The sequence below is a fragment of the Falco biarmicus genome, chromosome 1, assembly GCF_023638135.1.
Source record: "Falco biarmicus isolate bFalBia1 chromosome 1, bFalBia1.pri, whole genome shotgun sequence".
Classification (NCBI taxonomy): domain Eukaryota; kingdom Metazoa; phylum Chordata; class Aves; order Falconiformes; family Falconidae; genus Falco; species Falco biarmicus.
In genome coordinates, this window is record NC_079288.1 from 70,271,908 (window position 1) to 70,293,194 (window position 21,287).

Genomic DNA, 21,287 nt, shown 5'->3' on the forward strand with positions numbered 1-21,287 from the left:
GAGGAACTGTATGCTGGGACTAGAGTAAAATACAAGAACTGTACCAGTAACAAAAGCTGAGGAGGGGCTGTGATGTGAGGAGTGTCACTCACAGAGCCACTTCAGTCTGTGACTAGGGGGGAATCGGTGGTGGTGGTGGAAATCTTCCGAAGGCATAGGAATTGGACCAAAGGTGCAGGAGTTTAAGGAGACTCCATTAACGTAAAATAACTTGAAATTTTGTCCTTGCCTATCTGCTTACTTTGCCCATATCCATATTTTATTGCGTTCTTCCAGGCCTGAGCTCTTCTCATTAACTGGTTACACTAAGTGAGGCGGCTTTAGTATTTGTATGTCCCACCACACTAAATTGTAACAGTTGTTCCTGGGTGATGCTCCCCCTTTTGTCCTGTTTCAGGGACATGGGTTCATATTCTGCCACTGTTTGCTCCTGCAGAGCAGCTCACTTCTGGGTCCCATGGTTGCATGGGCAAAAAAAGGAAAACAACCATCATAAATATATTGATAAAACCTCTGTGGTTTTGCAGGTACTTTGTACAGACCTATTAAGCACGTAATTAAGAGCAAAACCAAAATTTTGTACAGTAGGCTCTTTGAACCAGAAGTCCTAATGAAAATAATACTTATAATGGACACACCGCTGTATGAAGTTTTAATTTCAACATGTAAAAAGCACCTACAGAAAATCACATTGCTTAAATAGACCTGCAATTTGAATCAGAAAATGCAGCATATCTTGATACAAAATATAAAAATGAATTATAAAAATGTTACTTGCTTTCCACTAGTGTTCATTGCACTTCTCTGTTTCATAGAAATCTTCCTGTGATTTCAGAAAAAACGTGTTTTTAATGATCAACCATTTCAGCTTTGATCTTGGCCTGCTATAGTGAATCAGATTTGGCTCCGACCTGCAAACCGTTGGTATGGAAGTGACTGTTGCAATGAAGCTGCTCTTGCAACAGGGCAATCGTGTATGTCAAGAATATGTATTTTCAAAACATCTATATAAGCCTGTAGAGCAATTTCTGAGTTCTGGAGCAAGCCTTTCTTGTAAGAAACATGCTGAAACATGATTGTACCTTTTTCTGAAGCGTGGTCTTAAAAGCCAGTAACGCCTTGTCCTGAAGTATGCACACTTTGCTATCCCTTTGAGTTGTGAACTAATATTTTTAATGAAGTATCAGAAATAAAGGTATTTTTACTCTTCTAGTACTGGAGAATGCTTCCATAAGTGCACCAAGATCACTTCTTTAAATCTGCCTTGATTACATTTGGCAGTACACTACGCTTCCCTCTGTAAACTTATAGTTTATACTTAGTTCTGGACCTCTCCAGAAAGACAAAAAGACTACTACCAAAATGTAGAAAAGGAGGCAAATCTCACAAAGATTCATCCTTCGGACTTTTACAAGCCCGTGTGCTTCACCTCATCAGGCTGCTCTGTGAAGTCTTCACAGGAGCAGAACCTGACGTTTTAAGCTGGTTTGTAGAGGATATACTGGATGTTCGACGCTTCATGCTGTCTATGGCTGAGAATTTTACTCAAAGGTACTCTTCATATGTGCTAGCACCAGCAGGAGTCCTACATAGAGAAGGCTTGGGCTACGTTTTAGCATGAGGTTAGTCAGCTAATTTAGCTAATACAGTAATGAAAGGCACTGGGAAGTGTGTAAATTTTTCTAATTGGGAACTACTATAGGTCCACGGGGACTGCTTTGGTGGTGGACTATCTGGGGGGAAGGATTCCTAAGACCATGTAGATTAAACTACTGTTTTCTGATGCCTACCATAAAAGAAGGAATTTTGTTTCTTGGGAATGCAGAGGTTTCAGTTCTTCCATATTTCTGTTTATGTTGATTTAGATGGGAGCTAAAGCAAGCATTGGGCAATCTGATGAGAATTGGTATTAACTGCCTTTGTAAAACCCGATTCTGAATTCTTTACCAATGCCGAAGTCTTATTCAGGTCTTTCTTGAAATGATTTGCCAGCTTTGTTTGTAAAGCTGCTGCAAACAATATTCAAAGTTAGTTGTCTCTGAAAATCTAAAGAAAATCAGGTAGTATGTTGTCAGCTAGATCAAAACGGCAAATGATGTTTCAGACGGGAACAAGGAAACTGATATGTTCATAGATGGGAACAAGGTTGCTGATGCTCTCACTGAAGTGCATAATCTGCCAGAGGAAACCCATCTTTATGAACATTTTTGGCAGTGTGATTGATATTTTATGCTTTCATGAGCATATACAGCTAGCCAGTGATAAGTTAAAACACGTTATTGATCAGAGAGAGTCTCTAGAGATGACATGCTTCTGCTGTCATTTAATTATTTTAGCTTCTCATTGGTAATGATAATCAAATACAATTGGATTTTGCCAAGAATAAGTGCTGAAGACCATTTCTTAGAATGGCACCAGGACAAGACAAGAGGTGATGTTTTTATAACATTTGGAGATTCAAAATTACCTATAAAATAATTCAGAAATAAACATGCCAAGGAGCAGACAACATAATTAGAGTTCACTCTGCACTCCAAGACAGTAAGTAGACCAAAGTGACCTAGTCTTCCTTTAAGAAATGCCAGATTTCTCATTTGTCTCTTAATTCTTTCATGCTGTGCATATATGTTTTGGTATCATTACATGCTGAAATTAAATATTCTTCTGTGATCTCCTGCTGCCTTTGAGCTGCAGGGTGGATGCCCACGGGGGTAGGAAGGCACATTCTTGTACAATCACAGATATGGGTCTTATGCCTTGCAATACAGAAGCCATTTAAAAATATTTTTGTACATAACAGGTGTAACACAGCCCCTATATTTGACTAATGCTCCCAAGGCAGTGTTAGCAATGCATCCTCAGTACATGGGAATTCACAAGAAGGTGCAGAGGTTCCTCAGTGATGGGAAACAGGAGCAGCTGGTGGAACATGGCCCCCAGCGCTGCATGACTTCCCTCATGATACATCTCAAGAAATCCTCCGCTTGCAGTACGAGGGGATGGAACATTTTCTATAAGGGTGAACAAGGTGAAAGGGCAAGTAACTGAAATGGCAACTTCTGTGCTGGTCAGTGGTAGCATGAAGGATAGGAATGCTGGCAGAAAGATTCCTGTGATACTGATTTTTTTTTTTTCTTTTTTTACTAATCAGGTTGGTGTTCATCGAGTATCTCTGTGCCAGAGAAGACGGGTGAATTAACATGATCTTTGTCCTCTTGCTCAGCTAACTGCTTTGTTGAAACCTGTAAGAACGTGGTATCTCCTAGATCCCTACTGTTCTGCTATCTTGTAGTTGAAATTGTCAGCGGATTCAAATATTTTTGGGAGATTTCCAGGTAGGCACACAAACATGCACACACACTCAGGGGCAGTAGAAGCCCATATCTTTGGGAAACCTAGCTAAAAAGGACTTCCAACACAGGTTGCACGAGACAGCTGCCCAAATTGAAAGGGAGTTTAGCTGAAATCTAATTAGTAATAGTACCTTACCTATGCTGATCTTGATGTCTGCTTCCTAAGGGCAGGCAAACTAATTAGTGAAGTACAACAGTGATGGAGCTTAGCATTACATCATTATTCACCTTCATTGCTTAAAGTCAGCCAAATGACTCCACCCTGTTGATGGGAAGAGGTGTTTCTTTTGTACTCACTGATTTCTAGCTCTAGATGGCAGAGTGCGTGGGTAACCCATAAATAGACATATTTTTCCATCCTGTGCCTCTAATAACCACTGTCTTTTCCTTGCTGCCAAGCTATTGCTCTCAAGTGAGAAATGTTTTCTTCTGCTTTTTTTTCTAAAAGTAGTTGAAAGAGGGAAAATGTACTCGTTATGGTCATACACCATTATATACCGTTCCCAAGTTTGGGTTTTAATTCTCTTTTGAGGCTTTGAAAGGGGTTTTAGTTTAAATCCAATGTACCTTGCAAGCTTGTATGCCAAATTCTGTTTTCTTTACCAGAGTTAGTGGTTAGATGTGTGGATAGGAGCGGTGGGAGGCAGGAGGTGCTGGCTTTGGGGTAAGATAGTGCCTGCAGTAAGTGGCTCTTGCCTCTGTATGTGGTGGGGTTATTAGCCCCTGCTGCAGAGCTTTGCGCCGAGAGCTGGCAGCTGTTTCCTCCGTCAAGACTGTGGCTTCCAGCTCTTGATGCAGGCAGGCCTTGCTGCGTGCCGTTCAACACTGGCAGTTCTATTTTGGACAATGCTGTTCTGAAGGACTTCTGCATTTGCACTGCTTTTTGTTTGTTAATGGCCCTTCCTCTGCTCCATACCCTTTTATTTATTTATTTATTTATTTATTTATTTTGCTTGGAACTGTACAATGTAATGGTTTTTAGCCCATGTGACTAACATCTGTGGGTGAAGTAGCTGGGTGATCCATAAAATAGAAACTATGTGTATGCAGATGCTAGGGTCTTACAAGAAAAATGCTGAAGACCAGTAAGGCTGATCTTTGCTCTTGTAATATAAGGTAAAGGATCCTTTTCTTAAGCTAAAATCTTGTTTCAGTGCCATGCTGCTTTTCCTAAATCTCCACTGTAGCTGTAAGAAGGGGTTGTAACATCTCTGCACCACTGGAACAGCTGGGTTAAATTACCGACCTGTGGTCTGCCTGTGAATATCTTTGAGAAATCAGGTAACGCAAATCCATGGGTCACTGACAGTGGTTTTTTTCAGAGTATTTTACCCTACAAATCTGTAGAATGTATTTCTTTCTTTATATTTATTTCTGCATATAACCTCAAATCTGGCAAGTGCACAAGCTCGTGGACCTATTCTCTCTGTTTGTAAAGTCCGGTGCCAGTTCATTGAATTCAAAACCATTTAATGGGGTATGTGTTTGGAATAGGCAGCATATACGGCCCTGCTGCTGTCTCCCTCCTGGGGCTCTTTTGGCAGTTACAGAAGTTCAGTTTACTTAGCATGCAAGACTTCCATATACAGCTAAAATGTTCATGATCTGAACATTGCTTAAATTTAACTAAAAAATTCATCAAAATGTCCCATGTGGAATGATGTGTGGCAGTTCTTAGTTTGGTTGCTGTTATGGTGCAAATGTTGAACATTTATTTGGAGTTGTTTTAGGGTGGGGATAGGCATACAAGTTGTAGCCTGTTCAGAAGAGCCATTTGACTGAATGAATATTTGTCCTGAATCACTTCAAGTTGTACCCACTGGCTGATTAATCTGGTAAAATTGTGCAACTCTTCAATAGAGTGGAGGTTAAAGGTTGTGACAGAGAGAAGACAGCTGAGGAAATCACCTTTGTGTTCCGTTGAGCTTGGGTTCTGTGGCTTCGGAGCCCACAGGAAAACTGATAGTCTCAAGGACCCCCCTAGACTACCAATGTCAAATGCCTGTTTTGCAGGCTTACATTTTTTTGTAATGAGTAAATTAAACCTATTCCCTTTCTTGTTTGATGTTTTATCATGCCAGTCTGTTTCTGCAGGAGCCTGCTGCATAAACAAAGGGAAGGGGCAGCAGGTCCTGATCTGTTAGGAGGTCCAGGTCTTGCAGGATGTGGCAAGCATTAACATGTAGGAGTGTTTCATTTATTATTAAGTTCTGATTGATTAAAAAGTTGTAATGTCAGCTGGCGATAAGGTCACCGGTTGACCTTACTGCCAGTCAGTGTGGAACTGGTGTAGAAGCTTTCCATCACTCGTTTGTATTCCCTACTAATTCCTAACTGTGGGTATTGCTGCTTACTGATTGTCCTGATCAAAGTTTCTTTCTGTACTAGCTGGCACTGATGAAAAATCACCTTGGTACCTCCACAGGCTCTGCTGGCTTGTATAACTTGGTTCTCTTAAAACTATGAAACACTTTCAATACAAAATAAAATTCAACCGCTAATAGTTCTGTTTCAATCAAATGCTATGTTAGGCACCATAGAGTTAAAACTGTTAAAACTCCCCTGGCAATAGAAGAGGAATGGATTTGATACAGATAGGAGATGACTGACCAGTTGCTACCCAATTGCAGGGACCTTCGCCTGTGGTCCCTCGGCTGGAGTTGTGTCAGGCGATAAGCAGCCGGATGGGGAGAAGCAACTCCTCAGGAGCAGTGCACCCAGCATCACTAGTGTGTTGCAGGACTCAGCCGTATCTCCTGTTCCTCAGCAGAGTAAGGCAATCTACAGGAAACTGCATGCAGAAATCTCCTCAGATCTGTTCCCAGACACCTGCCAGCTTTTGGGAGAATGTGTTGCAATTATCAGCCACAGGCAACCTGGGAGTCAAAAAGGTGGCCGCTTGAGGCCTGGGGTATCCCTCAGTAGTTGCTTCCAGGAATGAACACGTCTGTGTGTCCTACTTTTTAATACAAAATTATAAATGGCACAATTGTTCTCAGCAATTTCGACTTTGCTACTTTGTGGAAATAAGTTGGATCCAGTTAGGAGTCCATCAGCTGATTCCTTAGTTGGAAACTTGGTGGGATTTGTCTCTGCTACCCTTCCTTTCTTTTGAAGATCCCTGCCTCTTTGAAAATGTGAATTGACTTTTCCTTGAGTGGTACTTCTCACGGACACTATGGAAACACTTCCCAGTATAACTATTAACTTTGAAATGATGTGTGATATAATAGTTACAATCCTTCAAACAGTTATTTCTTCAAATTTCTCTGTGCTTTAAATGCTGAAAGACTGTGACATAACTACTACTTTGAGTTGTTTTACTGCCTCATTTGGAAGCATGCTGCCATAGGCTGCCAATATATGGTAAGAAATACAGTAATACTAATTTTTATTCCATTAAAAAAAAAAAGAGAGATAAAAGTGGGTACAGAAAGGTCATGGGTGATGCATGAACTCTATAAAAAATCAAAGTATAGCACTTTTGCTGAAGATGCTTTTTAAGAGCACATCTGTACTATACTTATCTGTGAATGGTGAGGCTGGATTTGGGTTGGGTTCTTTTTTTTCTTCAAAAGCTTAAATCTAGAAGTATTCGATGGCTGGGTATCTTACCTTGAACATGTTATGGCTACTGCAGTTCTTCAGAGTTAACAAAATTGAGAAGGAAAAGAAACAAGTCTAATTATGTTAGTCTATGGTAACATTATTGCATAAATTAGTGCACATAATACAGCCAGTAAACAACATTGAAAAGAATAAATGTGATGGGAAAGACCATTCTGGACCACTTGTCTATCAAGTTAACATCAGTCAAATCGGGGATTTTGACTTTGATCTGGGATGCCCTTCTTCGTAAGCGTCCTTTTTTATGAAGCCTGTGCCTGTCCAGAACACTCCTGCTGTAGAGGTCTCTGCTGGAAGTGGCTCTTCTGTACTGCAGGTTGGCGCTGTCGTACGTGTACGTGGTGGCTCGAGGGTCACAGAGGCTTGTGAACACGTCTGAGCTGCTGACATCATTTCGTATTTCAAGTGGGCTAAGAAGCACATTTCCATGGGGATCAACCTGTGTCAAGGAAGGAACGTGAATTAGACGAGTTCCTCAGGCAGCCCAAGGTTTTTTCCAGATGGACGGGTGACTTCTGGCTCTGCTGCTGAGGCACTCCTGGCGCTGCTGTGACAGTCATGTCTTGTGCAGCGTTGACAAAAAGTGAAAAGGTACTGAGTACACTTTCCTGACTAGTGTGAAATTATTATTAAGCATCTAAACACCTTCCATCCAGACCTGGCCTCTTGGTCTGGGACCTTTTAATTCAGTTTGTTATCTCGGCCCCTGTAAAGTAAGACTTTTCTAATTTTATCTTTAACTTAGAACATGGTTTTTATGAAATACTGATATTTAATGCCTGGTGACCTGACACTCGAAGCTTTCACGTACTCAAGATGAAAATAAAATGTTGCTGTCTCTGCTCGTTTTATACAGGTTTATACAGAGTTAGTGCTGTAGGTTAGTTTAAAAATTGCTTTTGTAACAATAAGTTCATCATACGAAGAGCACGTAGGTACACGTGCATTTTATCTGTTACTGTAAAATACTTGTGATGAGAATTAATTTTTGAGAATTACTATATTGCAGGATGGAAATCCCCACTCCCCACAGCATACTATTAACTTGTTCATATGGAGACAGAATAATTTATTTTACTTGATGAAACCTTACATTCAGTTGCACTTTTATATGTTGGTATCAGAAGCAGTTGTTTCAAATACGTTTATCACTGAATTTTGTGCTGTTAGTCAGGGCACTGTTTCAAGTACCTAAAACTGGAAATTGCAACTAATATGTACATGTCTGGCAGAAACAATCATATATGTGTAGACATAAAATATTTTAATATCATTGCCTTTTGAGTGTATGAATGTAATTAAGTATGGATTGCTGCGTTACTACAAAGTGTTTATCTTTTCACTCTTCTTTACTTTTCTACGTGTCTGTAGTAAAACCTCTTTTAGGAAAAGTTTTTTGGTGTTCCCAGGATGACTCCTGACTTCTCCATAAAGACTTCCTAGATGTTTCAAATTCTCAGGCATTTAAACATCCACGGTAGCTCATATGAGGGAAATATGCTCAGGACACAGACCTCTTAAATGAAACTTCAAAGACTTCACCTTGAGGCTTGAATATTAAAATTCTTTTTTGTAAACTGTGGTGTTGGACCTACCCCAAATATGTTACAATCTATACCATGGCTGTCTGGGGATACCTTTGTACCAAGGAAAATTACTTCTTGATGATGTCTAGTCTTGTGAAACGTCAGTGATATGCAATGCTTGGGTCACATGCTGAGACTTACATTTTTAGTGAGACATAGCAGAGCTAGGAAATGGTATAATCATCTACAGCAGGTTCGAAGTATGTTCAAGAAAAAACCCCAAGCAGAGCACAAGGGGAAATCCAGACTCTGGGGGATGCTGCAGAGGAAAGCTGGAAGCCAGAGAAAGCCTGGGTTCCACCTGGCAGCGTGGAAGATGTTCCTTCCCATCACTAGAAGGAGAAAATGTTGCGTGATAGCTGCTGGCATATATACACTGTGCCAGACTAAGCACTTACTAACTGAAAACACAGAAGTGAAGGGGCTATTTGTACAAAAGCCACCCAGGAGAGCTGTGAGGGAAAAAAAGTCTTCTAAACGGAATAGTAACTCACCACAGACAGAAGATGCACTACTCTGGTTTAGTGCCTGGTTCTGTACACACTGAAATGAGTTTTCAGTGGGAACATCCCAATTCCCACCACTGTTTTTGGTGGGAAAAGCTCACATATTCTGAGTTAGAGAGGCTAGCTGGTCACAAAGGAGCATGGTGTTTGCAATCTTTATTTGAGATAGGGGCTACTCAGTTTACTTTTTTGGTCAAGTCTTAAAATTTAGGCAGAGGGAAGACCTAAGCCAGGGTTTCCTACTCTGCAGAGGACTGCCATAGCTATGGGACTACTCATTGTACCCCTAAGTTCTGACTTTTTCTGTGGAAAAAGCAACAATCTCAGAGTTGTCTCCATGTAAAAAGGAATATTTTTTTTTTAATTCTCAGAAGCTCTGATAGATCAACCTGTTCTTCCCAGTTTTACAAAATAGCTCTTTAAGCTGTCTTTGATTACATAATGTAATGTTTAAGCTAATTGACTTTAGTGCTGTGATAGTAGTAGCAGTAGCACAAGCATCATTAAGCAGTTGTTATGGCTTCTCTTTTGTGAAGACAACTCATAACTGCCTACAATCTAAAGTGATTCATAGGGATGTTTCTTAAACTAACACACCCTGACAGCTTATTATAAGTCAAGCAGCATATGAATTCCCCCTTTAAGTGTTATGAATGAGCCTGTTATATTTTAAAATTAGTTTTATTTAAATCATTTTAGGTGGGATGATTTGTATACATCATGAAGTAATTCAGTCTTTGAATTGCGGTCTTTGTAATTCAGAGCAAAGGGCCTTATGCTAATCTTGAATAAATTAGCTCAGAAAAGTATAAAGGCTCTACTTATGTACCTGGGTCAAATTCTTCACTTGTGCAACATGAAGCTGGACTAACAGTTAATTTCCCACATTGTTAAAAACCCTTTCAGAATTGATTGAAGTTCACTCCAAAATATTCTTAAAACTTGTGCAGCTGAGGTTTTGTTACTGAAGCATAGGAGTTCTAAATTCTACAAATTCCTGTAGGAATCTGGAAAATGTACAGATTGTTAAGGGATCCCCCAAAAGGACTTGTCACTAGTTTTGTTTATGTTAATGTTAGAACAAATCAACAGCAAATGACTGGACAGTAAAAGCTGTAAATTTTCTGTCTTAAAATATTTTCTCCCTTACTTGATACGAGGTTACCTGGGGCTTGCGGTCAGTCCTGTGCTGGAGGAAGCCTGTGCATCAGAAACAGCCAGCAGACTTTGACTTATTTCACCCTGTGTCTCAGTGAAGAGGCTCTTTCACCTCACCAGGTATGTACTGCAGTTGTACACAGTCTTTGACACATTTGCATCAGATGGCATGGCAAAAAATGGGGATGGAAGAGTCAAGGCTCTGTCTGCTCAGTTTTCTGGCCCCCTGCTTTGGAGCAGAGTATCTCAGTCCCCTCCTTAGGTAGGAAAGATGAGCCATATCAAGCCCGGAGTTCTTCCTTGCTTGGATGCAATGCATTTATTCTTTCTTTCAGATACGACCTCGTTGTTCTTTCGCTGGAGTGCCCTAAATTTTATTACATAAACTGATTATTGCTCAGATGAAAGCAGGATTTCTTGCTTAACAGATATTCTGAGCCTAAATGTGTGTTTGCACAAACATACACACTTAGCCTTGTTTGTACAATGCATACATTTTGCCTAAAGTTATAGAAAGCTGAAGAATTGTTACTTTTTTTGTCTTTTGAACATATCATGACGAATACGTGAGCAGGATGTTAAAGCATCTAAAGCTGATGTGTTAGTCATCTAGTATAATTATGAAAGCGTAAATATGCTTCTGATGCATGTACATGGTGACACTTCTTGTAATGACATTTGTACCCATATTGAGCGTGTATCTATATTGATTTTATAGATTTTTAATTCTTTGCTTGCACTGGAACTACGTAAAACATCAATCAGCACAGGTATATATATATGAATCTTCATCAGTGATGTAAAGCCTTGATGTGTGCTCAGGAAACAAAGAAGAATTAATAATTTGTCTTGTATGTGTACTTAGAAAATGAGTTTCCTGCTTAGGAGTGTCAAATGACATTGTAAGTGTAAAATAGTTAAAGTAATAAAAAGACCCCAAAATAACAATCCTGTGCTGACCACATAAAAATTAGTCAGTTCTAGGGGAGGAGCACACTGGCATTCCTTGACAGAGGATGGGTCTCAGATGCTTAGTGCTGTTTGGAATGGGTTTTTACCTACCTACTTTTTTAATGTTAAGTGTTGGGAGAGAAAAGGTAAGAACTTTTGTTTTGTCTCAATACAAAAACATCTTTTCTTTTTCTTAAGTTGAAAGATTCAGGGCCATGCTACTCATACAAGCCGTCTTGTGGAACAAATGCAGTAGTGTTATCACAATCAGATCTGCAAAGAAACAGGTTATGCTCAGCAGGGGTATACTTCTTGAGGCGTGGGTTTACTTGAAGGCTGAGCTAGCTGTGTGGTTATGTGCTCCCTCCTTTTTCTCCTTCCAGTAGCCACTGTACTGGAAAATTGTACGTTGTCCTTGCAGCCTGTGGCTGGTCTCTGGCTTTGCATCCCAGGTGTTTTGTGGTTCATAGAAGGTTTGAAAGGAAGGTGAGATGCTCTGCAGAACTGGGGAGCAAGAGACCATGCTTGTTGCCATTTATGAACCCCTTGATGGCTCAGCCCCTTACGCAGTTACGATTGCATCCTGCCTCTTTCTCATGCTTAAGAGGCATCTTCTGTGTAATGCTTATTCATATTATAATTGTCTGGTGAAACAGAAGCAGTTGAATGCATGGATTACCTTGCTAGGTGGTTTGTCCTATTTAACCATAATTATGGTGGTTTCCTCAGTGACATCTAGCTTCAACAAATGGACAAGGAGATATAAACAGCATTTATGCTTTATTCAGAGAAACAGAAAGCATGTTTATTACAAGTTAATATTGTTTTTGCGTATTAAAAATTAAGATGGTATAAGTTGTGAAACTGGAGGGGCTTTACTTCCACCTTCTTCATTCTGTAGAGCAAGCAACAGCCACATATGAAATAGCATTATGGTTTCATTTTCCATTGGGTCTTCTTTATACTGTGTTAATATCACGGCCAGTTTGCTGAGTGTTGCTCACATGTCTAACGCTTTTGTTATCTGGTGAAGGAATTTGAACTCCTGGTTGTGGCAGATGGAAACAAGAAATATCTTCACCTGGCACAAAGAGAGGAAGCACTGTTACATATCTTCTATTGGTTATAGGTGTCTTTATGGATAAGTGGTATGGATCAAGAGTAAAAGGGAAAAAATATCCTATAGCTGTAGATACTTACATCTGTGTTTCTTTTGTGCTCCAAAACCACTTTCCCCTGCTCTGGTACAGACATCATAATACCAGTGAAAAGTCTCAAAATATGACGGAGAGCGGCTGGGAGCTGTCTTCACTAGAGATCACATAACTTTACTGTGTCCCACTGCTCTGCTCATGTGCATTCTTCCTGCTGAAGACAGAAATACAGCTGCTGGACATCAGCATTTCCATGCTGAGTAAAATGAATGCTCACAAGCTCCCACATCAACGTATCTCCAGTGGGATAACAAAATCCATTGATACCTATTCACAAGTGTGTGTCTGCATGTGTGCGTGTAGGTGTGTATTTCTCTCTCTCACTCTCTAAAATCACAAACCTGCTCTGTACAGGCAGAAAGCAGTCTGTTCACTTAAAGCATTCTAAGTCTCAGAATGGAATTGCAGTCTACAGTGTGGACAGTTGCAAATCCTAGTACAAAGAGAAATGCTGGTGTATGATATGCATGTGGTGCTCTGAGAAGTTCGAGTGGGATTGCAAACACTTTCTATTCCATTCTGAGTACTAGTCTCAGTGTAATCTTTGCCAGTGTAACATTTAGACAAAAGCTTTCAGTCATTAAGTTAGGACTTTTTGTTAGTTAAACAAACTTGCCAAATACGTAAGAGAAAGAGCTTACCTGCACTCTTATCCTTCACACTGTTTCATCCTTTACTCAGTTCAGTGCACTGGGGCCCATAAAGCCAAGGCTGACCTCTGGAGAAGAGTTTTCCTTTTCATCATGAATCCTTGCTGTGCTTCTTCTCACCTAGGCTGGGTTATCTCAGGAGCTGTTGAGGTGGCTGGTTAGAGTTTGTGGGCTTTGTTGGGTTTTTTCCACTTATTTTCCACAGAAATGGACAGACAGTGCCTGCACACAGCAATCTGTAACAGGATGGCTTACCTCCTCTGCTCTGTGGAGGACAATACTTTGTGGGACCCTGGAGACTGCTGCAAGTCTAAACTGAATTTGTGCACCCGTTGTAATAAAGCATCTCCTACACATTGGGACAGGAGGCAGATGTGGGTAAGGACTTTTAATGGGCTTATGAGTTCACTGAGACTGAGGACATGACTCTGTTAATGATGCTTAACCGTAGTGGCAGGGCTGCTGGGATACAAGGCACACAACTCTAGTACTAATAAAATATCACAGAGTTTCTGAAATGCACTTCCTGACATGTATGTGGAATTGCAACCATCCATTAAGCTAAGGTCTTACCTGCTGGAGCTTTGTGTGCCGGTCTCGTGCTTCAAGCCGAGCAGAGGGCTCACATACAGTTTGGTCCAAATGTTATCACCCCAGGCCACAACAGCACAGGAGATTATAGGACAGCCTGGGCAAGATCTCGTAAATACTTGGATGTAATATATTGTAAGAAAAGCAGAGAACAGAAGAACATTTTTGGCTCATGAGGATATGTATTTTCCTCTGAGTCAGACTGGGCCAAATACACTTAAGGGAAGTGTTTATTTCTGAAAAACTGGGAAAAAATGAAATAGGTTTATAGAAGTTTACAAGTGCTCAGTGATGTACTGCTGAAAATTAAACTTTTCCAAGTTAAAAAAATGTCCATAGTATTACTTCCTGGAGTTTGTCTGGCTTGTTTTTTAAGAGGGTGTAGCTGTGGTCTGCTTGAATTTAGCCTGAGGGAAAAGTCGTGACATCTGTGAAAGCTGTTATAACCTAGCAGCAGCATCCTTACATTTCTGGAAGCTCAGTGGTGTGGGCTTCATTCAGAACTCACTGAAACAAACGTGTCTGTCTTTGCTTTTTAGTTTTGTTAAAGTTTTATATGTAAAGAGGAGCTATATAATAAACATTTCTTCTATATCACCTTGTGTGGCAAAGAAATATACAGTTGAAATGGTAAATATTTAACTTCCTTGTACCCCTTGCATTTCTTCTGTGCTGCAAAGAAAAGCTTGCTCTGAATATTCTTCTCCATTTTATGTAGTTTCTTACTCTGTTTTCAGTTGAAAATGGAATAAACATGTTGCTGTAATCTCCTTAAAATACAATTTTTCTCCAGACAATCCTAAATACTTTTGCATATGTCTTCAAACCGCATTTATCACTATCATCATATACATCAACACTGTCACAGCAGAAATAATTGAAAAGTTGGCTTGAACATTTTACCTGGACTGTATTTGTTTCCAGTCTGCTCTTCTCGCCTGTAGCATGTCCTGCCCTTCCTGCTGCCTTTTTTTGACGTTGGGGCCCTTTCCCAAAGAATATGTAGTTTACAAAGGCATATTCCAGCAAGGCAAGGAACACAAACACAAAGCATCCCATCAGGTAAATATCTATTGCCTTGACGTAGGGAATCTTTGGCAAGGTCTCCCTGAGGTGGGTGCTGATGGTGGTCATGGTCAGCACAGTTGTGATTCCTGCGAAAGGAAGCAAAAGACATGGAGTAAGCAGGCAGGGAAGGAGATTTGAGCATGAAAGGCCTAGTGGCAGCATTGCCCAGCTACCATGCACTTCTCATGCAGGTGGCTTAATTACGAGAACAGATTCTTAACAGCAAGGGAATGTGTTTTGCAGGACTGGAAAGGAAGATAATCCTTGCAAGCCTGTGAATAGCACCTTTCTTGGCTTTCTGTGCATCACAGGGTGAACAAAATAGCCTTCAAAAGCCCAGGCTACCTTGGTACATCTTGCCTTAATTTTTGCAATAACTCTGCTAGGGAACACGGTGTTCCATAGCTGACCTAGATAGCAGAGAACTCATCACTGTATTTACAGCAGCAGCCCTGTGGCTTGCATTGCTCTGGGGAACTGGATTAAGTATCTAGCTTTTGACTGAAAACAGAGGGTTGAAAGGAGAAAGGGAAGCTTTATGATAAAGTGATGGTCTTTGATGAAGAGAAAGTGATATATGTGCTTGTACCAAACAGCTTTTCCTGTTAGAGGGGTGCTTGCAAGTAAAGCATTTCCATCTTACTGTTATCCATCGCTGCATGATTCTTTCTTTCTTTCTAATGCATCTAGATAATAGCTCTAGGCACAGGTGTAATGAGCTAAATTTACAGAGAGGTGGGACAAAATAAAGGTGGAACAAAATGCTTTCTGCTTTAGCAGTTGAAAAGCATATGTGCCTTAAAGCGCAGATGGTGGTAGAAGATCTTGGTTCTTATGGAAAGTTGTAGGAAAGAACATGGTACAGGAAACTTGGTGTAAGCTGGTACCACTCCACTTTGGGAGGAACTTGAGTATTCATTCCAGCCACACATCTGGCCTGAGAGGATGCTTTTTAACATCAAAGAAATGTTGATGCAGCACAGTATAGGTACCCTTGGCCACCCGAATTAGACCTTTATGCTTACATTTGGAAGCAAGATACTTTTGACCTGATCCAAAAACCATTATGGCAACTGGAAGTCAGTCAGGATCCCAACCTAACTGCAGGGTGAGAACATCAGATCTAGGCAAGGTGGCACCTGCCTGCCTTCCTAGTGATGAAGACCCTACGCTGCATATGTAAGCTCACAATTAATGCTGCTACAATCACCTGTATGGATTCAGTGCTACTGTATTCGAAGGCAACAAGCATCTATGTAGTTCAGTGATTTTGAAAAGAAGTTACCTAGAGCAACTCTGGCTGCAGAAGCATCATAATTGATCCAAAAAGATACCCACGACAGAATTGTGATCAGTGTGGAAGGCATGTAGGTTTGCAAAATGAAGTATCCGATATTTCTTTTAAGCCGGAAGCTAAGGGATAATCGAGGATATGCTCCTGAAAGAAAGAAGTCACATAATAACTGATGTCTAACACAAGTTAGACACTGATATTTCTGGGTTGGGGAAGAGGGGGGAGCTTTTTTAACTAACCAGTACTTACCTGTTTTAAATTCCACTCTCTTTGATACCATTTCTTACCTGTTGTAAATTCCACTCTCTTAGATACCATCTTGTAATCAACAATAGAGAATTGTGGGAGCTCGATGTTACTAACTCCCGTCACTGCCGACTCTCCTCCATTCCAGTAAAATTCAATATCATCAGTAGTGTATCCATCTGAAACAGAGGCACAATTTGATTATTGATTTTTCATTTTATTTTATTACTTGGCTTAAATAGTTGCAGTTAAAGTGGAGGGAGCTGCTGTCAGTCAGGAATTCAGCCTTCTCTGATGTGACATTTCTGTTGTACAGTAGCCATGTAGCCTCCTCCATACCCAGGGGAAGATTCTAGGGGTGGAAAGGGAGAAGGCAGAAAACAAGGACAGAATTTAAAGTTAAAGATCAATTTTTAGCTAGCTCTAATGCTGCTGCTTTTCATTCAGGCTCGAGTTACTCAATTTACTGACATGTTACAACATCAGCGAAACAAACTCTCTAAGAGGAGCTCTGACAGTAAAACCAGGTTCGGTTCCCAGCTTTGCCTTGATTTCGTATGCCGGCTTGTGGCAAAATACTGAGTTTGGAGCCAGTGGAGGCAAAGATGATTCTAGAATTCAGGTGCCTGTACTATTACCTGGCCATGTCTGTCAGAGCTGCAGGTATTCCTTTGATATTCATGCAGCATTTTGTATTTTAATTAGACCATGCCATCTTTGATCTTCTGTTATCACAGGACTATTTCCTATTGACTTAAATTTTCCTTTCTTCTCTTTCTTTTTAACAGTGATGTTGATTATTTATCATTTAATTAAAAATTAATTTGCCATTCTACCACTGGAAATGTTAACATTATTGTTAACATTTTCAAAAACATTTTGATTAAACTCAAAACTGACTGAGTTTCAAAAAAAAATAAATCTCACAATTGATAACTTTTTTGGACTAATATTTAAACTGGTTCCAATTTATTGCATTTTACTACTTTCTCCAGATATCCACCAAAGGAGAGAACAACACTCATCTATTTTTAGACTTTTCCTTCAGGTGTTAGTTTTAATCAGGTTTAAACCATATGACACAGATCAAATAAAAACATGTGTTTGAACTCAAAGCTTTAGCAAACTTGACAGTAGTTTTGCCAGCTGAACCAACTGCATCAGAAACCTCTCCAGAATTAGGGACTTATCCTTTCATATGCAGCAGCAACACAATTTCTAGCTAGGGGAATCAGCCTGGAGATGTCCTGTGACAGCGCCTGGTATCAGCCTTGTCTCTGGCAAGGTGACCACGTGCAGAACGGGTCTGTAGTTTCCCTGGGGACAATCAGAGAAGCCCTCACAGCTTGCTGCAGGCTCCGGGGACTGCTTGGCAAGTCTGCAGTTATTGAACAGCAATCTTTTGATGCAAACACACAGTGATGGGCTGAACAAGGTTAAGTGTTCACGTACCTTATTTGTGAACTGCTCAGTGCCATGGTTTGCTGACTATCTGAATTGCTCCCGAAACTGTACTGATCTGTGTAATATGGATCGCTGCTGTTTGCTTAAAACTGTGCTTCCTGTTACTTATGGTAATTTTTTATTTTTTTTTAAATGAACCATCCCAGGGCTCCCACACAGGGCTCTCTGCATGACTGGTTTTCATTCCTTCCAGGCAGAAGCCAAAAGCTTTTCACTGAAAAAGGTCGAGGTAGCTGCTTGGTAGTGGGACTTCAGTAGCTGCTGTAAAGGCAATGCACACAGCCGTGCGCCCAGCATGAGCCACGTCCAGGGTACAATACAGAAGGATTGAAGGACAGAGTGAAGACTGCAAAGTCTGTTTAAATGGCTGAGACTAAGATTGTCAGGGAAGTGTTAACTTCATTTTCTTGCAAATCTGTATTATAAAAAAATGTCTGTTGAATATTTTCCCTTTTTAAAAAAGATGGAGCAAAACAGAGGAAATGGTAAGGTGTCATCTCATATGGAAAGGGTATTGATTATGTATAGAGTCGGTACCACACAGATATCCTCTGCATGAGGTAACACTCACAGCTATTTCTTTGTCTTTAGGGGCTAGCATAAAAAAGAAAGGCGCAGCACTACCTAAGGTGTTGCACCCATACTTGCTGCAAAGTCACAGGTGAAGGTTTAGGTGTCAGAATCCTGGATTCTGCTTCAGGCTTTGGTAGAAAAGAATGAACCTCAGTCTTCTGTTCTGTGCCATTGTCACCTGGGGCCCTTTTCACACCCCTCCCTCTGATTTTGCTGCGGTTGTGCTGCTTTCTCGGCCAGGACCCAGGGCAGAGAAAGGAGCCGTCTCCCATTCCCAGCAAGTTCTGACTTCATGCTGTCCCCCTCGTCAGCCTCTGCTAACCTCTCTGCAGTTCCTCTGCCTGTTTGACAAAAGAAGGAATAATTCGGGCACCTAACTGCAGAGAAAATTCCCTTCCCCAAAGGTGAATTACTGTAGATTTAGTTGTTAAAACTAAATGGTACCAAATAAACACCTGGGGTATCACAGGGCAGATTTCAAAAAGAAAATGGGCACAACTTCCTACAAAAGGATTGCATCGTGTTATTGGTACAGTGTGTGGGGATGCTGGACCCTGGCAAAAACAGGTTATGGAAGTTTTGTAAGGTAGGCAGATGGGCTTTGCACTAGTCTTGGAAAGATTTCTATGACTTTGGCTACAAAATGAAAATTATAACTACAAGGTTATAAAGTCAATTAACCAAAAAGCAGGAACCTTGCATGGAAGATTTCAGAGGATGACAAGCCATCACTGTTAGCAGGCCACGGCTTTAACCTTTACAAATTTAAAAAAGGCTTGAGAATACAACAAAAAAATGGATCTAGTGTGAACCGTTGCTGCTTCTAATATGCTTGTGCCTTGAATTTAGTCGGGTTAAAGCTGAGCGAAGTTAGGAAAAAGGGATAATGATGTTTTTCAGGTACGAGCATTCACATTTGTTAGCTCTTATTTTAGAAGAGTAATCAAGAAGGAACATCTTCCTGCGGTTTCGTATAGAGAACCTTGGTACAATCGTGATTTTCTTGACAGTCACTGTGATAACTCTGCCAGACGCTAACAAATCGTATACTCTCCTCAGGCATTCCATTCCTTGGTGTGATATGATTTTTGTTGTGTGATGCCTTCCATTATGTGCTTTACACATTGTAGGTGTGTGAGAGGCGTTGCTTCCACAGCTGCTGCTGACTCACTGGTGCAGGGCTTGGAGCCCCTCATGTTCCGTAGGTGTTGACATTGCTTTTTGCTTTCCAAACTAGCAAACTCGAGAGGAAGGCAGTTGGCTGCAGTTTAATGATTGGAACCGACCTCGGCTCCGAACAGAGTCAACAGAGGACAGATCACTCCTTCTCCTTTTTGAAGTGGACAGTGCCTTCAGATGAGGAGCCGTAGTGATGTAAATGAAGAAACATTCAGTGTGGAATGTGCTAGCTTCTGGCTAGCAGGTCATGATAAACCCTCAGTTCCGGCAGCATACGCCTTCACATTTGCAATGGAAGAAAGGCTGTTTCAATGATAGAAAAAGTGGCTCTAGCCTGCACAGAGCCCAATCTAACAGGCTGAGTTGTTCACCGGACGTACCTGTTCTGCCCAGGTATTCCCTCGGCAGCTCCTTTTCGCATGTGAGCCTTTCCCTCCGCGTGCATCCCCGTGTCACCGCTTTACCAGGGGGTGCTGCTGCTTCTGCCGCAGCGAGAACGGGGCTACAGCTGGGCGGCGGTGTCCGAACGCCAGTTGCACAGGAGTCGAATACCGGGAACCTGAACTATTTCAGTTACGTTCGTAACAGCTGTCAGGAGCGGGTGCAGCTGCAGCGGCCTGGAGCTGTTTCCCCAGGCGGGCATGACCGTGGCATTAACCACGTGGAGCTGCCGCGACAGCAGGGGTTGCTGCAATTCAGTTGTGCCCGTTCCCTGGAAATCAGGATCGGCTCCTCCTCGCGGGAGTCGCCTGTGGCAGAGCTCCAGCTCCGCTCCGCAGGCACACACCGGGCACCGGGGGGCGCCTGTCCCCGCCCCGCCCCGCCTGTCCCTGCCTGTCGCCGCCTGTCAGCGGGCCCTGCGGCGCGGCGGCCACTGGGGGGCGCCCGCGCTCCGGCTCCGGCTCCGGTCGAGCCCGGCGGTGGCGGCGCGGGCCGGGTCCCCGGCGCTCCCGGTGAGCGGCGGGCGGGGGCGGGGGCCGCTGCGGCTGCGACGCGGCTGCTCGGTGTTTCTGGAGCAAACACGGTCCCATTCTGTGCTGCCCTCCCCAGCAGCCTAGCCCACCCAATCAAACAATTTCCCCAGGATTTCTGCCTGTGGTTTTGTTGACCTAAGTAACAAGTGATTGCTAAGATTACCATTTATATTTTTTAATTAGTAAAGGTCCCATGAAAATTATTTGATCCATTTAAGCCTTTGCTTGCTCGCTCGATTCTTTTTCAGCTTCAAAGCCAACAAAACATGTTTGACTGCCCAGCTCAAGATAGCGAACTTCTGCTTCCTCTAAAATCATGTCTAGAAGTGATAGTCTAGCCCTTGATGTGCCTGTCACATAGATAGAAATGGAAACACTTGTTCTTTTTTTGTATTTTTTGTGTTTTAATTCCAGACCAGCGGCCGAGAGTTTAAGTGAGAACACTTAGGCAGAAGTACCACCAATCTAAAAAGCAACTAGATTCAAACATGGCAAGAAATAGGTTATGTATAAATCTTGCTGTTCACAGGAAAAAAAATAAATTAGAAATGTTGCTGACATTAATAGCTGAGGTTAACAGTGTATTAGATGTTAATGTCACCAGGCTCTTTTATTTTCCACTGCAGTACTTACCATCTGAAATACCTCTGGGATAAATAAAGACCTGTATTACACTAAGTTAACAAATAAAGTCACGGTTCTACTGTTATTGCCGATTCCACAGACATGTCCAAATGGAGCCTCATTTTCCTTCCAGTTCTCCAGGGCAGACAGCTCTGAAACACCCAGCAACAGGGTCTCTGCCTTAGGGACCTGAGTCTAAACAGGGCATTTCAAAAGTGTTTCCTCCCTG

At 41.6% G+C, this 21,287-nt stretch overlaps 1 protein-coding gene across 3 annotated transcripts in view; it reads right to left on the reverse strand.

The window, feature by feature from the left end:
• Positions 1-4,338: 4,338 nt before the first annotated feature.
• Positions 4,339-21,287, reverse strand: part of GABRB1 (gamma-aminobutyric acid type A receptor subunit beta1) — a 140,985-nt gene continuing 124,036 nt past the window's right edge. For all 3 annotated transcript variants that reach the window (XM_056338322.1, XM_056338329.1, XM_056338340.1), the window contains 4 exons: positions 16,286-16,423; positions 15,990-16,142; positions 14,540-14,790; positions 4,339-7,419 (listed from right to left, as the gene is read on the reverse strand). In XM_056338322.1, coding sequence (XP_056194297.1) covers positions 7,072-7,419; positions 14,540-14,790; positions 15,990-16,142; positions 16,286-16,423 — 890 coding nt within the window. In that variant the 3' untranslated portion in view covers positions 4,339-7,071. The remainder of the gene's footprint in view (positions 7,420-14,539; positions 14,791-15,989; positions 16,143-16,285; positions 16,424-21,287) is intronic.